The 19,175-nt window shown below is 40.8% G+C and overlaps 1 protein-coding gene across 1 annotated transcript; it reads left to right on the forward strand.

The window, feature by feature from the left end:
- Nucleotides 1-1,089: 1,089 nt before the first annotated feature.
- Nucleotides 1,090-5,689, forward strand: LOC143623113 (MLO-like protein 8). The gene is made up of 15 exons (XM_077094094.1): nt 1,090-1,209; nt 1,624-1,681; nt 1,759-1,979; nt 2,632-2,748; nt 2,839-2,899; nt 3,004-3,092; nt 3,887-3,961; nt 4,042-4,130; nt 4,213-4,262; nt 4,458-4,498; nt 4,576-4,749; nt 4,820-4,855; nt 4,941-5,008; nt 5,078-5,138; nt 5,217-5,689. Exons 1-15 carry the CDS (start codon nt 1,090-1,092, stop codon nt 5,493-5,495), a joined length of 1,539 nt encoding a protein of 512 aa, XP_076950209.1. The 3' UTR covers nt 5,496-5,689.
- Nucleotides 5,690-19,175: the final 13,486 nt, after the last annotated feature.

The following is a 19,175-nucleotide window of genomic DNA, read 5'->3' on the forward strand; positions in this document are numbered from 1 at the left end:
ATAAGTCTAGAAATTTAAATGCAGATAGGCTAGCTGACTGTGTAATTTGTTGTTTGTATTTTTTGCCAACCCTTGCTAGCTCCTCGATAGTAAGGGTATTGGTTTGTTTTAATGGAAATTTGAAGTTAAAAAAAAAGATAAAATTAGAAGAATATCTATTGAATAAGTGCAAGTCGAACTTTGGAAGAGGGACTGACGGAACACCGATCGCCAGCTATTTGGCCGTAGTGTGGAGGTCCGGTGACCGGAGGAACAATGAACAAAGATTTTTTTTTGTTTGGACTTTAAACATTGGTTGGTCTGTAATTGATTTTAGCTTTTTAATTTGGTTGGGCTTTAAACAAATAGGGGTAACATTATATTTTTTCAGGGGTAACGAAATACGAAAACCGATCAATAAAAAATAAGTTTGCACTACCGACAAAAAGTTAAACGCTACTCCTAATTAGTAACTAGGTCTGCCCCTATTCATGATAGGAGATTATGTCTTCCACAGCCGAGAGACTTCCAACATAGGGTTGCTCATAATTCCTTTAAAAAGCCCAAAATTGTTCGGATCGAATAAAGCTCGATAAAATAAACGCTAAACCAAGTTGACTTGTTTAAGTTTGACTTGGCTCGTCTACTGCCCTAAGGTTTATCAGGAATTCCACTAACTTATATAAGGGCCTTTGTTGCAATTTCATTTAACAATAGGGGTGACTTTATAACATTCTCCAATCTCCATAATAACAAATTAACAACACAATCTTGGGTCATGAAGAAAGTCAAAACGAGGATGATATCATTAACAAATTCATTCGACAGTTACCAACGAAGGTTCCACATCTAACACTGGACGGCTAAAATATTCAAATCGGTATAATACTAATTTATTCGAAGAATTAGCATGGGTCCGCCATTACTGCTCCATCACAACTTCATCACTACCATTAAACTAATTAATACCCTTGTTCTGTTTCAACATCAATTCACACATACATAATACATTGTTCGAGACTGCAAAACCAATGCCTCAATAACCTTAATCTTGCTCTCTAAATTATCAGATTATCTCTCTTTAATAGTTGTGTTCTTGTGTGTTTGAAAATGGCGAGTGAAGGCACACGGCAGCTTGATCAAACACCCACATGGGCCGTTGCTGGAGTTTGTACTATCATCATCATTATCTCCATTGCTTTGGAGAAGCTTCTTCACAAACTTGGAAAGGTATCCGACATCCAATCCTACACAATGTTCGTTTTGAACAAAAAGTTGTCGACAACTGTCTTGGCCAGTAATTTTCAAACAAAATTTAACCCCATTGCGGCCATCCGAATATTGTTTAAACGGACAAATAATTTTCAAAGCTTTGATGGTTTGAAATCAAATGGGGGTGGTGTAAGTGTAACTATAGAATGACTCTTGTTTTGTGGTGTTTGTTGCCAACCAATAGTTCATTTCTTCATCCTTTTTCACAATAGTTGCATATAAAGTGTTCAATGGAATTTCAAGCATAAACCATTTGTATATCTCACAAATTCTATTACAAATATATTAGATATAGCATTTAAAATGTTCCCAAACATACCCTAATGATCCGACATATCAATTGCTATCAAATAATAAGAATATTTCAATCAGTTTTTCACAGAAAAGCGCAAGAAAGCCATGTTTGAAGCCTTGGAGAAGGTCAAAGCTGGTAAATATCAATACATTTCTCATTAACTTTAACCATTAAGTTATTGATTATTAACTTGTTGATTTGGAGATGTGTAGAATTGATGGTTTTGGGGTTTATTTCCCTAATATTGACTTTTAGTCAATATTACATTGCCAAAATATGCATCCCCGATAGTGTAGCAGATACAATGTTGCCATGTCCAGTGAGAAATAAATCCGCGAAAGATGAGAAAGGAGGAGAAGCAACCCATAGATTGCTTCTTTCATATGAGTCGCGTAGATATTTAGCCGAATCCTCTGCTTCGACTTGTGAAAAGGTACGTTATTTTGTTTTATCTGCCCAACATAATGTTGTGGTTCTTGATCAATTTATAAGATATATTATAGAAGCCATGGTCAGACTAATTTCATATTTTCATTCATTACCTTAATACAATACCTTCGGCTAAATAAATAGGCTAACAACTTAACCGATTGAAACCTACCCACTACTAGGATTACCACACTACCTACGAGTATACGAAAACCAAACAAATAAACCAAAGGAAAAAAAAATTAAATAAAAAACCGAATGGAGCTCCAATTCATCCCTACATGGCCTGCAATCCTGCATGACCGCATGGTTGTGTTTAACTTGCATGGATGTATGAGGCTAAGGGCCTTCTAGTAAGGGAGCATGTATACATGCACGACTAAGGCATGTATCACATACGTTGCAATTTACCTGGTACCACTGGTTCCGGGGTAAGGGTGGGGCCTCCCAAGAAACCCAAATTGTGAAACCAAGCTGCAACCAATTGTAGTAACGGTTTAGTTCGGTTTGGTTTCATTGTTTCAACGGCTTAGTTTTGGTTTTTAAGGATCAAAAAGTGTTACTAACGTTTGGGTCACCTACAATCAGTTAAATTCGGACTGTTAACCCCCTTAATGGTCAAACTGCATTACTGTAATTTTCCGATCTTTTGACAGGGTAAAGTACCGGTAATAACCGTTGATGGGCTCCACCAACTTCACATACTTATATTCTTTCTTGCTGTTTTTCACGTTGCTTATAGTGCTATTACTATGGCTCTAGGAAGGCTAAAGGTACACCGGAATTCAAGGGTATTGACTTTTGGTCAACTAGTCATTTTGACTTCCTTGCTATAACTTTATGTATATTATTCATATACACAGATCCGTGGCTGGAAGCAGTGGGAGGGGGAAACTTCATCCCATGACTATGAATTTTCCAATGGTATAATCACTTTTATAATAACAATAAATAATTATTGTTATTATTATTTGCTTTTTCCGCTTAAATTGTTCTACTAGTTTGAACCAATACGAGATAATATACAGATCCCACAAGATTCAGGCTAACCCGCGAGACGTCTTTTGTGAAAGCTCACACAAGTTTTTGGACTCGATCTCGTTTCTTCTTTTACATTGTAAGCATTTTGTGCTTGTTTATTATAAATTTTGAGGATTTGGTTGTTTTAATTCTGACTTTTTAAATTCTGATACAGGGTATTTAATAGATAGAATGCACTTCTGAATATATCGATTTTTCCGTATCCAAACTAATAGCAATCCAGTCCATTTCATGAATAAAATGTGACCAATTATTCAACAAAGAAAACTACTTGTTACAAATAAAATCTTGCTATTGCATCGAAACATAAATATGTTGACTAATCTTGCTAACATTGAACTTGGTAAACTGAAATGATTCAATAATTGAAAAATGAGATTATTCAGGAATACACATTGAATGCTAAGATTACGCATTGAATTTCTGATTGTAGATCCATAATAAAAGAGGTTTTTGTGATTATTGCAGAAGAAATGAAACAAAAGATACGTTAGAGCATATCTCAAACAAGTTAGTTCAAAATTTTAGGTAACTCATGGAGGGGTTCCACATGGTGGAAGTTGTCCCATTAGTTTCACATAATGCCAAAAGCTCATGATAAAGAAAAGTGACGAAATGAAATAATGGAAAAATTAAAAAAAAAACAAACAAAAAAATACAGTTAGCAGCAGAAGCAGCGCTAGCACCAGCAACGAGAACGTTAACAAACTCATTAGCGAAACATTAAAAGAATAAAAAATTAATGGGTAAATTTTAAATTTTCAGAAATTTTATGAAAAAATTAATGGGTAAAAAATTTAATGCATCCACACCTTAAATTATTATGGTATGTTTTTTAATCATAATTAAGGCGTAAACTGTTTCTTGTAGGGATGTTTCTTTCGACAGTTTTTCAGGTCTGTTAGCAAGGCTGACTACTTGACCGTGCGAAACGGGTTCATAAATGTGGGTTTTGTTTTGTTATTTTATTTTAGTTAATTTGTTTTTCGGGTTCGTTTTAAATTGTTATCCGCTATATTGTGCAGGTTCATTTAGCTCGTGGGAGTAAATTTAACTTCCAAAAGTATATTAAACGGTCATTAGAGGATGATTTCCAAGTGGTTGTAGGGATCAGGTGTGAAAAACTAGTTTCCTTTACAACTGTCAATGTTTGACTAACGTTGACGTTTGACTTCTTTACATTGTGTTTTTTGCAGTCCTATCCTTTGGGCATCTTTTGTGATTTTCTTGCTCCTCAATGTTAGTGGTAAGCTTATAACTACTATCTAAATGGCCTTTCTTTAAGAAACAGCCAGCCAACCTTCGACTTTTGATAGTCAAAAAGTGATTCTAGATTTTGGAAAAAAAAATACTGAAAAAATCTCTCGAATTTGATTTCCGAAAGTTCAATGTTTGACTCTATGAAAGTTTGTTCTTGATAATGAAAAACTGAAATTTGCAGGATGGCAAGCGATGTTTTGGGCATCATTACTTCCACTAATTGTAAGTATCTCACAAAAATCTTATGGTGTTTTAGGGGTAAAATAGGAACAAAATGTATACTCACACGGTTTTTGCAGGTTATCTTAGCAGTTGGAACAAAACTTCAAGCGATATTGACCAAAATGGCCCTTGAAATCACTGAAAGACACGCGGTTGTTCAAGGGATCCCGCTCGTTGAAGCATCCGACAGATATTTTTGGTTTTCAAAGCCTCATTTAATCCTTCATCTTATACACTTTGTTCTGTTTCAAGTAAGCATGAAAATTTTATATTGTTTTACTTTTTGTTAAAGTTGTTAACTTTTGTTTTTTTGGTTCACAGAATGCATTTCAAATCACATACTTTTTTTGGATATGGGTAAAGTTCAACGATCTTTTTAAAACTTTTCAAAACTACTGATCGATCATACTGTAATAGTGACACGCGTGTTCTGCTTGTGTAGTATGAATACAAGATCGGATCTTGCTTTCATGATAATATCAACCTTGTGATTGCGAAGCTTCTTATCGGGTAAGATTGTAGTTCACATGTTTTTGAAATTGAATAACTTAATAATACTCTTTCGGTTATTGTACGTAGGGTCGGGGTGCTCGTATTATGCAGCTACATAACACTTCCACTATACGCGCTTGTATCCCAGGTATAATATCCGTTTATATGTTTTTTAGTATTTGAAGGAATTAACAATATTAACAAATTCTTGATTATGGTTTTTTAGATGGGGTCAAACATGAAAAAATCCATTTTTGATGAACAAACATCCAAAGCCTTGAAGAACTGGCGGCTAGCGGCGGTGAAGAAAAAGCGTGGTAGCGGCAGCGTGGGTGGCAATCATTCGCCGCCTGCACGGAGTGCCAGCCACTCCCCGGGTACTGATTTTAGCCCGGAATCATCTGGTAGACACTTAATAAATGTACGAGTTGATCATCAGAGGGATCGTGACACGAAGAACGAAGATGATTTTTCGTTTGATAAACCGATGCCATTTACGACATAGAAGTAATCGGGTGAATTAGTCCGTATTTGGAGGCTATATTTCCCATCATGGTAACGCTATTATAAGCTTGTAAGCATGACGTGTAAGTGTGTAATAAGTTGTCTGGTCTCATTGTTTATAAGTTTACACTTTTAGTGATATGTTTAGAATATTTTGTTTTGAATGGCTAATCTACTCCTAAATTCATCTAACTTGCCTTCCGTGACCTCTAAAGCAAGAGAACACCTATTACACGCCCATATACCACTGAACAAGGGACATCGGAAGCGACGGACGCGTAATCGACACCAGACGCGCTAATGGCGTTAGATACGTAATCAGCGTTTTACGCCTGATGCGTTAACCAGCGTCAGGTGCGTTAACCGACGCGGAAGCTGGGTTTTTAACCGGATTCGAACGTCTAACCAACGCTGTCATGCATCTGGCGTCCAACATTGGCTAACGAGTCTCGTGTTTGTTAATGTGTCCAACATCGGTTACGCGTCTAACACCAGATAACGCGTCTGATGTTGGTTACTGGTCTAAAGTCGGTTAATGGGTTCGGCGTTCGACGCCTATTAGCGCGTCTGACGTCCAACGCCGGTTAACATGTCTGAAATTAGTTAAGCGTCTAAAGTCGGTTAACGCTTCCGACATTCGATGTTGATAAACGCTCCCGGCGTCGGTTATTGCAGCGCCCGATGTCAAATAACGCATTGGGTGTCGACTATGTGCTGAACGCCGGTTAAAGTGTATCGTCACGCAAGAGTGTCGAACCGGTATCCGCAGGGGGTAGGGGTTGGTGTTAAGGATTGCATTTACTTTGGGTGAGAAACTTTTCACATGTTGGAAGGATTTGTTACATCCCATAAGTGAAGAATTTGATATAATTAAATGAGTTAATTGTCATTTTAGTATCTGTGGTTGGTCCAATTACGCAACTGTAGTACCGATTTTAAATTTATTACAAATAGCTACTTCATTTTTCTAAAACATACAATTTTATTACTTTTTTCTAACTTCGTCTAATTTTATCTGTTAAGTCAAGGATAATTTGGTAATTTCATTGTTTTATTTATTTTTTCATTTTCATTTGAACATTTCCTCCCTTTATATCATGTAAGACACCCTCTCCTAGTTTACTCCGTCCACTGGTCACCGTCAACCGCCGTCAACGTTTATCTCCATCCATGGTTTCTGACCATCGTGCCGGAGACCTCATACGTGAATTAGACCGTCTAGACACCAATTCCTCTTCCACATTCTCCTCCGTTCAAAACTCAAACCCTATCCCTAACCTACATTTTAAAAAAAAACTCTACATATCAAAAACAACTTTGAACATTAACTTAATCGTCGGGCTCCAACAACCACCTAATTGTCTCTCCGGCCACATCCCTCCACCTTTGTGTGACGGTCCTACGATATCCGGCAAGCCGTCGCCACCGTCAATTGACTGTTAGACATCGGAATCGGAACAATAGCTTCGTTGATTTCATTCTTCGGTGGCCGAGTTTGGTTGTGTCAGATTTGACTTTTGAGATGAAGGGTGTGGTAGTGGCGGCGATTGTGGTAGTTATTGCACGGCGTGGTGCAGTGGTGATTAGACGATGGTGGTAGATGGGTAGTATAGAGGTAGGGTACTAAAAAGACCCAAATACCCTTAAGTACCACCTGTGGGGCATGGAGGAACCTCCCGCGGGACATATGGATCACCCGCATAACACGGTCGAGGAAAGACGTCCTCACACCTCACGCGGAAGCATCTAGGCACCCTCAGAAGTCATCCGCGAGATAGAACACTTATCCGCTAAAATGACCGGAAGGCAATGCCAATTGGACAACTGTCATCAAGAAGAAAGTTCACGATTGTTACTTGAAGAATACGTGAACCGCAAGCCAATAGACAAAGGACACCTGGCCAGGTCGTTATAACCATGCACATGGCCAGGGCGTATAACACCCTATCACAAGGCGACGCGTGTCCAAGTTTTTATACCCATGCACATGGAGCGTATAGCTCAACCTATCATAAAAGGACACGCGCCCATGCGGTTACGAAGATCTTCTAGAAAGAGGACAGATGGCCCAATTATCTTCCTTCACCCTTCGGCTATAAATACCTTGTCAACCAGCATGAGGTATTCATTCACACACACTCAATCATATTTACTCTCACTATACTTACTGTATCAGTACTTTATCTATTACGAACGATACTGATTCTCACGCCGGAGGGTGGTTACAGGAAGACCCCCCCTTTTGTCCTTCCTGTAACGAGACTCACGGTGTTTGTTTTGCAGGTTCTGGTCATTGGACTTTGGGAAGTTATACTCATATTGTGTTAGTAACTATCGTATTGTACCATGTGGACTCATTATATCCAGGACCCATACTCGGGGATTGGATCTGTGTTTCTTCATTGGCGCCATCCGTTTTGGTGTTATAACAGCACAAGTTATTCGTTGGTTTTTTGGTTCGTTTGATATGAGTACACTTCCTGAAGGGCCGACGGGAACTCCTGCACCCGATTCGCGTGTAACTAACATGGAAGCACCTCGCGGTTTCGCTTCAAGTGTTTTTGCACGTATTACAACTCCAAGTGGCCGTACTTTGGAACGAGTCACAGCTCCAGGATCACGAAATGTTGACATAACACATGGGGGTCCCAGAGAATCTTCCGACACCAACCAGACCTACTCTTACAGATATGGGACGTGTTACGGCGCCGTAAGGTTCTAATTTGGGTGATCTGGGACGAATTATGGGGGAGAATCGTCGAACTAGGTCAGTATTGGACCTGGAAGACGATTCAGGTGATTCTGACATGGCGAGGTCTCACCAACGTAATGTAAGGCCCCGTTACCGGTAGCCCTACTTTGGATGTTGGATTTACCCATAAACACAGTTCTAAATATCAGAGTTAATTAAAACTTTACGAGGAATATAAAACCTTCATAAAACCTCACGTTAATCCATAACTTGTCTTAGAATAAACATTCTTGTCTTTCAAAATAACATAACATTAAACATAAACGTCTTCCAATGCCAGCTTCTTATTCAATGCCACGAGTCCCCTCAAGCGAGCTGCCTCATCCTACTCACCTGCGTGCATACTAAAAGTCAGCTACGCTGAGTGAGTTCTAGTTAATCAAACATAATACAATACATACACTTACCTTCAATCATGCATCCGAAGATACATAATAATTACTTTGCTAACTTACTTTCATTACATAATTTCATACATACATTCATACTTTATTACTTTCATACTATATAATTACTGTCCATTCCATCTCAGATATTATTAGGGTCTGGTCCCTCTTTCCTTTGTCTATCTCAGATATTATTAGGGTCTGGTTCCTTTCTTGTCTATCTCAGATATTTTTAGGGTCTGGTCCCTTTTTACTTCTCTATCTCAGATATTATAAAGGGTCTGGTCCCTCCTTCTCTATCTCAGATATTATTAGGGTCTGGTCCCTCTTTCTTCTTCTTCGTACATACTGTCTTTACATACCCATAACAAACATACTTTCTTTAATCATTCATACATATTCATATATTTTACATATATCTATCATACACATTTCTCTATCATAAACATACCTCCCTTGTTGACACGTGCGATATCCGAAGATCGTTCACGTACCAACAGGCTTTCATTCACATTCAAGACATACATACATAACATATAAACCATATAAGGCATACACTTACCAGTTAAGGTAAGTGTATTAACTATCACATCGAGTATGCACACAACCCCGAAAACATAACAAGGAAATGGGGCTAGAAACTCACCTGAATCCTGTTACGCTCTCCGTTAATCATTATTCCCTTCTTGAGCTGTGCACGGCTAACTGTATAATATTTACATGTATCAATTAACTACTACTACTCATATTGTATTTCTATCTTTATATAATCCCACAACGAACAGGGGTCCGGGGGCAGCGCCCCTGGCAGCGGGGTCTAGGGGCGGCAACCCCTAGCAGGGTCCAAGGGGCAGAGCCCCTGGCTGTGGTCGAGCTGCCAGGTCAGCTTGGAAAAATTTTATTTCCATTAACTGTCTTAACACATTTTCCATTAGGTTTTTAATTTATTTTCTAATTCATTAACTCATTCTTCATAACGTATTAAGTCTGATTCGCTATCCGATTCGTTACCTTATATGCAAGCGAACTTACATGTTAGGCGAACTTAACTTAAGTGAACCTAAGTTAGGCCAACTTAACATTTAGCGAAGTTAGCTTATCGAACTTATCATTAGGCGAAGTTGGCATTTAGCGAACTTAATCCTTAAGCGAACTTGGTAGCAGGTGAATTTAACTTGGCGAACTTGACTAGCTGCGAACTTATTGCGGCGAGTTGTCAGGGGCGAACTTGGCTGGCAAACTTAAACCAGGCGAAGTTAGGCTTGGCGAACTTGGCCTTAGGCGAAGTTAACCTTGGCAGCGAACTTGGCCTTAGGCGAAGTTATCCAGCTGCGGCCTACTGTTCGTCCCCAAACCCCATAATCATTATCGTTTCATCATGAAATCCTTGAATGCGAGTTTAACCAAACCCGTAAACATTCTTATGTTCATTTTCGGATAAAACTTAACACGTAACAGCATAAAGCATGAACCTTTAAGGCTTAAACGTTACTACTAGATCTAGGGTTGATTTTACACGAGCCGCACATGCTTGTAGGTCTAACGAGTTCGTTTTAGCATCAAGTTCGCAACTTTACGTTTCATTTGTATCCGATCTATACCCGTTCTAAGTTTCAAGGTTAAACGTTACTAAAAACGTAAACTTTAAAGTAAAACGGCTTACCTTTCGGTCTCGGTTAGCTTGCTTATGGACTCTAGATCTTTGTGTATGGCTCGTATTGCAAAGATATACCACAAACGGATGTTCGCTCGATCTCGTGTTCCCTCTTTCCCTATTGGCCGTAAGGTTTATGGTGGTGTAGGGTGTGTGTGTTTTTTTTTGAGTGTGTAGAGAATAAGATGGAAGGGTTTAGGGTTTTAGGTTGGTTTAGGGGATATTAATATCCCTTAAAGCCCATCGACTTAAGGCCCATTCCCTTTAACCCATCTTAATTAGTCCAAGTCCATAATTTTTATTAATACTAACTAATTATTTAGGCCCAATAACTAAACGCGACTTTCTTTTATTAAATACAAAATTTAGGATGTTACACGTAACCCCTGATCTAGAGGAACACTGTCACCAGAAGAATGGCTCCATGCACAACAACAAAGTTTGGCAGCTGAATATGAGCGCAGAAAACGTAACGAATGATTTCATGCTCGCACTCTGACTTATGAGGAATCTCCTCGGAGATCTCTTTCACCTCCACCAACAGTGAGAGGAAGCCAGATCCGTTACAGTCAACAGACGTAACAAGAGTTGGGCGAACTACCCAGGTTGCGCCCTCGTCCTCGCATCGACATGCGGATACCATCTTACTTAGATCAGTTTGATAGTTACGATTCAACTTATCAACCAGGAGACTACAGTCTTTACACTGGTGATAGCAGAATGAGTTCGCGTGCAAGAAGCAGTCGTCCACGGGACGCAGTCCGCCACACAGAATACCATAGTGATGCGGAGAAAGACTTTACTAAGCCATACCTTTCGGCAGCTTTTGCCGAAAAATCGAAATTTATAGCAAGTATTGCTACAGCACCCTTCCCTGTTAATGCTAAGATACCTACGTCGGTGGGTAAATACAACGGGATGACCGATCCAAGCGATCATCTCCAGAATTTTATGGCGGTAGGTGGTGTGAGCGGATGGACGCTCCCTTATTGGTGTCACATGTTCGCATTGACACTAACAGGGGCAACAAGGGAATGGTTTGAGAAATTGCCCGATGGCCAAATTTCTAGTTGGGATGACCTGGTGAAAAAATTTTCTCAACAGTTCAGCCAACAAAAGAAACATACGCGTGACCAGTCAGAAATCTTAGATGTTGTCCGCCGTGATAACGAATCCATAGAAGATTTTATTTCCAGGTTCAATGACGAAAGTCTGAACATTAGTGGGATCAGTAAACACATGCTTCGCGGTGCCTTCCGCAAGAACGTCAAATGTGACGAGTTGATCCACACACTTACTGGTAGGAATGGAATGCCGAAGGAATGGGATGACATCATGACCGCGGCAAAGTTGTTTGTCAACACTGAAAAAACATTGAGGAATAGCAATCCAAAAAAAAAAATTCAAAGCCGAATTTCAAACTCCACGACCCAATAAGCAGGCAAAGGGACCCATCTGGTCCAGACTTCAGCCAAGGGCGGAAGTCACAAAACTATTTGATGCAAGATCCCTCATTAGCAACAAGAACAAAGCGGGACCCTCGAACCGAGGTCCCAACAGTTGGACACCTCTCTCAAAGACTCCCGCTGAAATTCTCACTACAGAGAATGTGAATTTCAGGAAACCTCAGCCATTCTCAAGAAAGGCATTCCTTGATGTCAAGAAACATTGTTCGTTCCATGACGGCATTGGTCATAACACGAACGAATGCAAAGCATTAAAAAACGAAATTGAGGCGGCTGTGAAATCTGGAAAACTTGGACATTTAGTGAAAGATGGGAACCTGGAACTGGTAAAGCTCCCACACGAGACAGCCAGGGCCCAAGCAAAAAGCAAGTCAAGGACATGAATGTTCATATGATTCAAGCCGGATACAAGATAGGGAAAAAGAGACGAGAGTCCGATGATGAGGAATGGAAAAATGAACCAGTAATTTTCCCGCGAATAAAATGAGGTCCCAACAACAAAAACCCCTTGATTATCACTGCCCTCTTCGGTCATTATCGCTCCCAGTATGTCTTCTTTAATACTGGCAGCACATCTGACATCATGTACAAGCAATGCTTTGAAAAACTCGACGATGAGGATAAGGAAAGACTAAAACCTATTCATGCCCCTGTATCAGGATTTGGGGGGGGGGGGAAATAATGTACTCGCGAGGGGTAATTTCTTTCCCAGTCACTTTGAGCGACGGAGTGCGTTCAAGGACTGAGGAGGTTGAATTTTTAGTCTTACCAGCAACATCGAAACATGACATTATCTTAGGACGAGAAGCAATTGGGGACTTCAATGCTCATCCGTCTACATCTCACGGTGCGGTAGGGATTCCAACCTGCACTGGCGTAGCAATAATTCATGTCAATCGACATTGCTTTGCAACAGAAAGCTCAAAACCCACTAAGATTCCAAGACAAGCTCAGAGAATCGAACCAGAAAAATGGGTTTTGAACAAGAAGTTTCCTGATCAGACCGTAACAATTGGGCCTGCTATCTGTGAGATAGTGAGGAATTTTCTAAAACAGTTATTATCAAAAAATATTGATGTCTTCGCTTGGCAGCCCGCGGACATGACCGGTGTCCCGCGGAATATTGCGGAACACAAACTGAAGGTAAACCCACTGTTTATGCTGATAGTTCAAAAACAACGTAACATGGGTCTAGAACAGACAAAGGCAATGAATAAGCAAGTTCAGGACCTCTTACACGCTGGAATTATTCGTCCAATTCGATATCAGACTTGGGTTGCCAACCCGGTTATAGTCCCCAAAAGTAATGGGGCGTGGCGGATGTGTATAGATTTCAAAGATCTAAACAAGGCATGCCCCAAGGACCGTTATCCGTTACCGGAAATAGATCTTAAGGTTGATGCTGTGGCACCATTCAAGTTCAAATGCTTCCTGGACGCATACAAAGGCTATCATCAGATTCGCATGGCCGCGGATGATGAGGATAAAACAACATTTCGTACCTATCAAGGCACCTTTTGTTACAAAATGATGCCTTTCGGACTAAAAAACGCGGGAGCCACATATCAGCTGTTGATGGACATAGCGTTTAAAAACCAAATTGGTTGAAATTTGGAGGTTTATATGGATGACCTTGTAATTAAAAGTGTTGAAGAAGACCAAATGTTGAGGGATATCGAAGAGACATTCGAAACCTTGAAGAGCATCAACATGAAGCTGAATCCAGCCAAATGTTCGTTCGGAATGGAGGAAGGAAAATTCCTTGGAGTAATTGTCACGGATGCTGGCTTCAAAGCTAACCCGGATAAGGTTCAAGCTATCGCCCGCATGCGTTCTCTTTCTTCCCTCAAAGAAGTCCAGACACTCAACGGTCGATTGGTTGCTCTGAACCGTTTTCTGGCAAACCATTCAGCCAAATCTTATCCTTTTATCTCAACACTAAGAAATTGCCTCAAGAAAGCACAATTCAAGTGGACAGCTGAAGCGGAACAAGCTTTCCTAGAAGTTAAGAAATGTTTGATGGAATTACCAACGTTAACAGCACCTCAACCGGGGGAACCTTTAACAATGTATTTATCAGCATCAGACATTGCCGTTGGGGCTGTCCTCCTGACAAATAGAAAGAACGTCCAAACGCCAATTTATTACGTCAGTAGAACACTATCGGACCCGGAGACAAGATATTCCATGCTGGAAAAACTTGTCTTAGCACTGGTCTATGCTGCCAGACGTCTCCGCAGGTACTTTCAAGGGCATCCCATCAACATTTTAACCGGATACAAGCTCAAAAACGTTCTCAGTAAACCAGAATTTTCTGGACGGTTGGCAAAGTGGGCCATCGAACTAGGTGAGCACGCGATAGAGTACAAACCTAGACCGGCAATTAAGGGACAAGTATTGGTGGACTTCGTTACTGAAGTCCTGCAACACAAAGAAAAAGAATGCTTAATTGAGCAACAACCCCAAGCGCCTCCTGAACAGGGACAAATTTGGTCGTTGTTCACGGTTGGGGCTTCAAGCTGTGACGGTTCTGGCGCAGGCCTTAAACTAGTCAACCCCGAAGGCCATGAATTTACATACGTCATAAAATTGGACTTCAAAAGTACTAACAACGAGGAGGAATATGAGGCCTTCCTAGCTGGTTTGCAGATAGCTAAAAAACTGGGGTTGAAACACTTAGAAGCCCGCGTAGATTCCATGTTAATTGCGGGGCAGATCAATGGCACATATGAAGCAAAGAATGACATAATGGCTTCTTATGTATCACAAGCGAAGGACCTAATGCTTCAGTTCTCCTCATGCAAAGTGATTCACATAAAAAGAAGTGAGAACAAATCGGCGGACGCTGTTAGCAAACTGGCTCCGAAAAACTTCGGACCCTTTGCCAAAGACATCCGCATTGAAATATTGAACCGCCCATATGTTCCGCAACATGAAGTTTTGGTAATCCAAACTGGAGTGGATTCATTGATGACACCCATCGTAGCATATTTGTCATCAGGAGCCCTCCCAAAAGAAAAAGCTGCGGCCCTGAAGATAAAACACAAAGCCTTGAACTATCAGTTACAAGACGGTGTGTTATACCGACGTTCCTTCCTCGGACCACTACTCAGATGTGTGGACACCGAGGATGCGAACTATTTAATCAGAGAAGTTCATGAAGGCATCTGTGGTCTTCACGCTGGCCCGCGTATGGTCGTAGAAAAATTGATGAATACCGGATATTATTGGCCAGGAATGCATCTGGGCGCTGTGCACGAAATCAAGAAGTGTGATTCATGCCAACGTTATGCTCCTAATACACTACGACCAAAGAATGAGCTCGTTCCAGTCACTTCAATTTGGCCGTTCCAGAAATGGGCTATCGATATAATGGGACCTTTCCCTGAAGCCCCGGGACGTGTCAAATTCTCTATAGTAGTCATTGACTACTTCACGAAGTGGGTGGAAGCCAAACCAGTTGCTTCCATTACAACAACAAGTGTCAAGAAATTCCTATGGGAATTCATCATATGCTGGTTTGGCCTTCCACTAGAACTCGTTAGCGATAACGGAACTCAATTCGCAGACAATGGGTTACAGGAGTGGCTAAAGGAATTAAATATTTCTCAAATTTTTTACATCTGTAGCCCATCCGCAAGCGAATGGCCAGGTTGAGAGAACCAACCGAACGATCAAGGAAGGGATCAAAGCAAGGTTGGGAACTAAACGGACGGGTTGGGTTGACGAATTGCCCCATCTGTTATGGGCTTTCCGCACTCAAAAGAATTCCAGTAATTCGGAGACCCCCTTTAGTCTCACCTATGGCACTAAGGCCATGATTCCGGCTGAAATAGGGATTCCATCCGCCAGAGTTCTTTTGATCAATGATAATGATCAGGAACTCCGGATGAATCTTGACCTCCTCGAAGAAAGGAGGGAACTAGCATCGATCCGCGAACACAATTACAAACGCCAGTTACAGAAATATTATAACTCGCGGGTCCAAAGATGTGAATTTGATGCGGGAGATTTTGCCTTCCGCAACATTGAAGCCTCCAGGCAAGAGCCTCCGGGCAAGTTGGCCCCAACTTGGAAAGGACCTTATAGAATTCAGAAAGTCTTATCGTAAGGTGCCTACAAGTTAGAGAAGTTGGAGGGGACTGAAATCCCTAGGACTTGGAATGGGGCCCAACTAAAGAAGTGTTATATGTAGTATGTTTTCCTTTTTTGGCCTGCGTGCCTAATTAGAAGATACATAATTTCACTTTCCGTAATTCGGCGCCCCATCTATGAAAATTTTTATTTCGGTCAGTTGTGACATATATTGTTCTGTAACCTTTAATTGGCATACAAAGAAGATCCTACAAAACACTTATATTAAGAAAAATAAAACAAAGTGTACCGAATACAACAAGACAACTTCTTTGTTCATGCAAAAGAGATTACAGCGAAAGGAGTTTAATTACAACTAAAAAGAAAATTTATTTATGGCACAACATCATCAGGGCTCGCGTCCTTGCTCCCCGCATCATCAGCATCCGCTTCATCTTCTTCACCAAGGTCAAGAAGGTCTTTGAGTCGCTCAATGCTTTCCTCCTTATCAGCAAGTTCAGATATCTGCTCTACCAAAGGAAATTTCAGAAGATCGAAGTCTTTGGTTTTTTGAATGAGGACGGAAGCAGTATCTTTGCCAGCCAAAATGTATTCCTCAGGAATTCTGGAAGTAGAACCAAATTGATAACCTTCCTGGAAACCTAGTTGCCGGCCAGCTTGCTTAGAAGCTTTAAGGAGGACAACAACACAATTTCCAAGTTCATCACTCGCCCGAACGTCGGCAATGACCTGCGAGAACAATAAGGTATAAGAAATTACAAACACTTAAGTCGTTTCCAACAAAACAAGGCGCACACCTTGGGAATTGCTTTCGCCAACAGCCACTTTTGTCCGCTTTAGCCCGGACAAGCTCCATCTTGTGGCTGGCGCACTCTAAGGCCTGATTTCGGTTCTTGACATTAAGGTCAGATAAACGCTTGTCCTTGGCCGCCGATTCAGCTTGCAAAGTCTTCAGTAACTTGGCATGTTCATCCAATTCCTTCTGGAGAACAACCTTGGCTTCCTCGGCGCGGACCGAGAGGTTTGTTCCGCTTCCAGAGCTTGGCTGGCATCTCGGGCCTCGTTTATAGCTTTAAGAGCTTCTTCTTTGGTACCGGAGGCTGAGGCCGCCAGCGCATCCCATACCTCATTCATCGCTAACCAATCCCGAGTTATCTCTTGATTGGTCAAAATCGTATTCGCCAAATGGTAAGAGTTGGAATTTAACAATTCTTGGCGAATACGACGGCGATGTCGCTCCTTTTCAGCAGGAGGAAGACTCTCCTGTAGATATTCGGAGCATACGTCCATGTCACGAAATGTTGAGTTTCGGCGAAGGGTCCAATGTGGGTTATACGGGGTACGGTCTTCCTCACGAGGAGGCGAAGAGGTTTGAGGCCCAGGGCTAAACATACTTACCCCTCCTTGATCCCTAAAATGATGAACATGGTAGGAAGGTGACCTACTAACATGATCAGTAGGATCAACTTCCCTTGCCTTCAAGGGAGAATCATCCGCCACAAGGATCAGTTCATTAGCAGTATTGGGAGGCGGAGGGGGCGGTGCAGTTGAACTCTTTAGACCTGAAATGTCTTCAGAAAAATCATTCAGGCCCACTAAAAACATGTTAATCAAGGATTAGATGTGAAGTATACTCACAAAAATTAATAAATATGAAAACATTGAACGTACCTAAAGAGGCGTCTTCTGAATCAAGTTGATTCAAACGTGCTTCTAGAGCTGTAACATCCTAAAATATTATAACGTTAAATAAAGAAAGTTACGTTTAGTGATTTCGCGTTATTAATTAATTAATATCGAGTAAAGAACGGATCATGGACTTAGATTAATTAAGGTGGATTAAGTGGTAATGGGCTTTAGGTCCATGGGCTTCAAGAGGTATAAATAACCTCTTAAACCAACCTAAAACCCTAAACCCTCATTTATTTCCATCCTAATCTCTACACACTCAAAAACACACACATCCTTCACCCTATTACGGCCAAGAGAGAGACGAGAGGGATTTGAGACCAAACGGACGCTAGCTTGTAGTAGATCTTTACCACACGAGCTATATACAAGATCTAGAGTTCATAACCAAGCTTAACGAAATCCAAACGAGCACTAAAGGTACGTCTTTTACCTTAAAGATTACGTTTTTATTAACATTTAACCTTGAAACTTAGAACGAGAATGGATCGGGTGTAAATGAAACGTAAAGTTGTAAACTTGAGGCTAAAACGAACTCACAGGACCTGCGATAGGTGCGGCTCGTTTAAAGATAAACCTTAGACATAATATTAAACGTTTTAATCATAAAGGTCCGAACTTTATATGTTGTCGAGTCAAGTTTTATCCGAGAATGAACACGAGAACGTTTACGGGTTTGATCCGTGTCATATTCAAGGATTTCACGACAAAACGATTATGATTAAGGAGTTTTAGAGCGAACAATAACTATTGCTGAGCAACTTCGCCTGCAAAGCTAAGTTTGCTCAAGGTTTAAGTTCGCTAAAGACTAAGTTCGCCGAATATTAATTTCGCTCAAGTTAACTTCGCATCTATACAAGTTCTCCTACTATGAACTTCGCCTAATACAAGTTCGCTAATGATAAGTTCGCATGACGTTAAGTTCGCTTATTGTTAAGTTCGCTTAATGATACGTTCGCTGGAGTTGGCAAATTAGAAAATAAATTAAAAACCTAATGAAAAATGTGTTAAGACAGTTAATGGAAATAAAATTTTTCCAAACTGACCTGGCAGCTCGACCCCAGCCAGGGGCTCTGCCCCTTGGACCCTGCTAGGGGTTGCCGCCCCTAGAACCCCGCTGCCAGGGGAGCTGCCCCCGGACCCCCGTTCGTTGTGGGATTACAATAGACTAGAAACACGATATGGGTAGTGATAGTTAATTAATACATGTAATTATTATACAGTTAGTCATGCACAGCTCAAGAAAGGGATAACGATTAACGGTTAACGCAACAGGATCCAGGTGAGTTCTAGCCCCATTTATGTGTTATGTTTTCGGGGCTGTGTGCATACTCAATATGTTTGTTAATACGCTTATCCTAAGAGATAAGTGTATGCCTTATGTGAATAATGCGAATGTATGAATGATTGCTTGATGGTACGTGAACGATCTTTGGATATTGCACGTACTGTCAGGTTGTAACGCTATGTATAAGGTAAGTATGATATGTATGCTTATGTGTATGAACGTGATAAAGTTAATAAAAGAAGGATAGGATGGTTGTATGGTTGTATGGTTACGAAAAGGGTACCGAGCCCTAATAATACTCGAGGTATGATGTATGGTTGTATGGTAACGAAGAGGGAATCGAACCCTACT

The sequence above is a fragment of the Bidens hawaiensis genome, unplaced genomic scaffold, assembly GCF_021521415.1.
Source record: "Bidens hawaiensis isolate Kalapana, Puna unplaced genomic scaffold, B.hawaiensis_p1.1 tig00003307_1, whole genome shotgun sequence".
Lineage (NCBI taxonomy): Eukaryota > Viridiplantae > Streptophyta > Magnoliopsida > Asterales > Asteraceae > Bidens > Bidens hawaiensis.

Coding starts and splice junctions, on each gene's coding strand:
- LOC143623113 (XM_077094094.1), top strand. CDS start 1,090: ATGGCGAGTGAAGGCACACGGCAGCTTGATCAAACACCCACATGGGCC. Junction 1,210..1,623: donor TTCTTCACAAACTTGGAAAG/GTATCCGACATC, acceptor TATTTCAATCAG/TTTTTCACAGAAAAGCGCAA. Junction 1,980..2,631: donor CTGCTTCGACTTGTGAAAAG/GTACGTTATTTT, acceptor ATCTTTTGACAG/GGTAAAGTACCGGTAATAAC.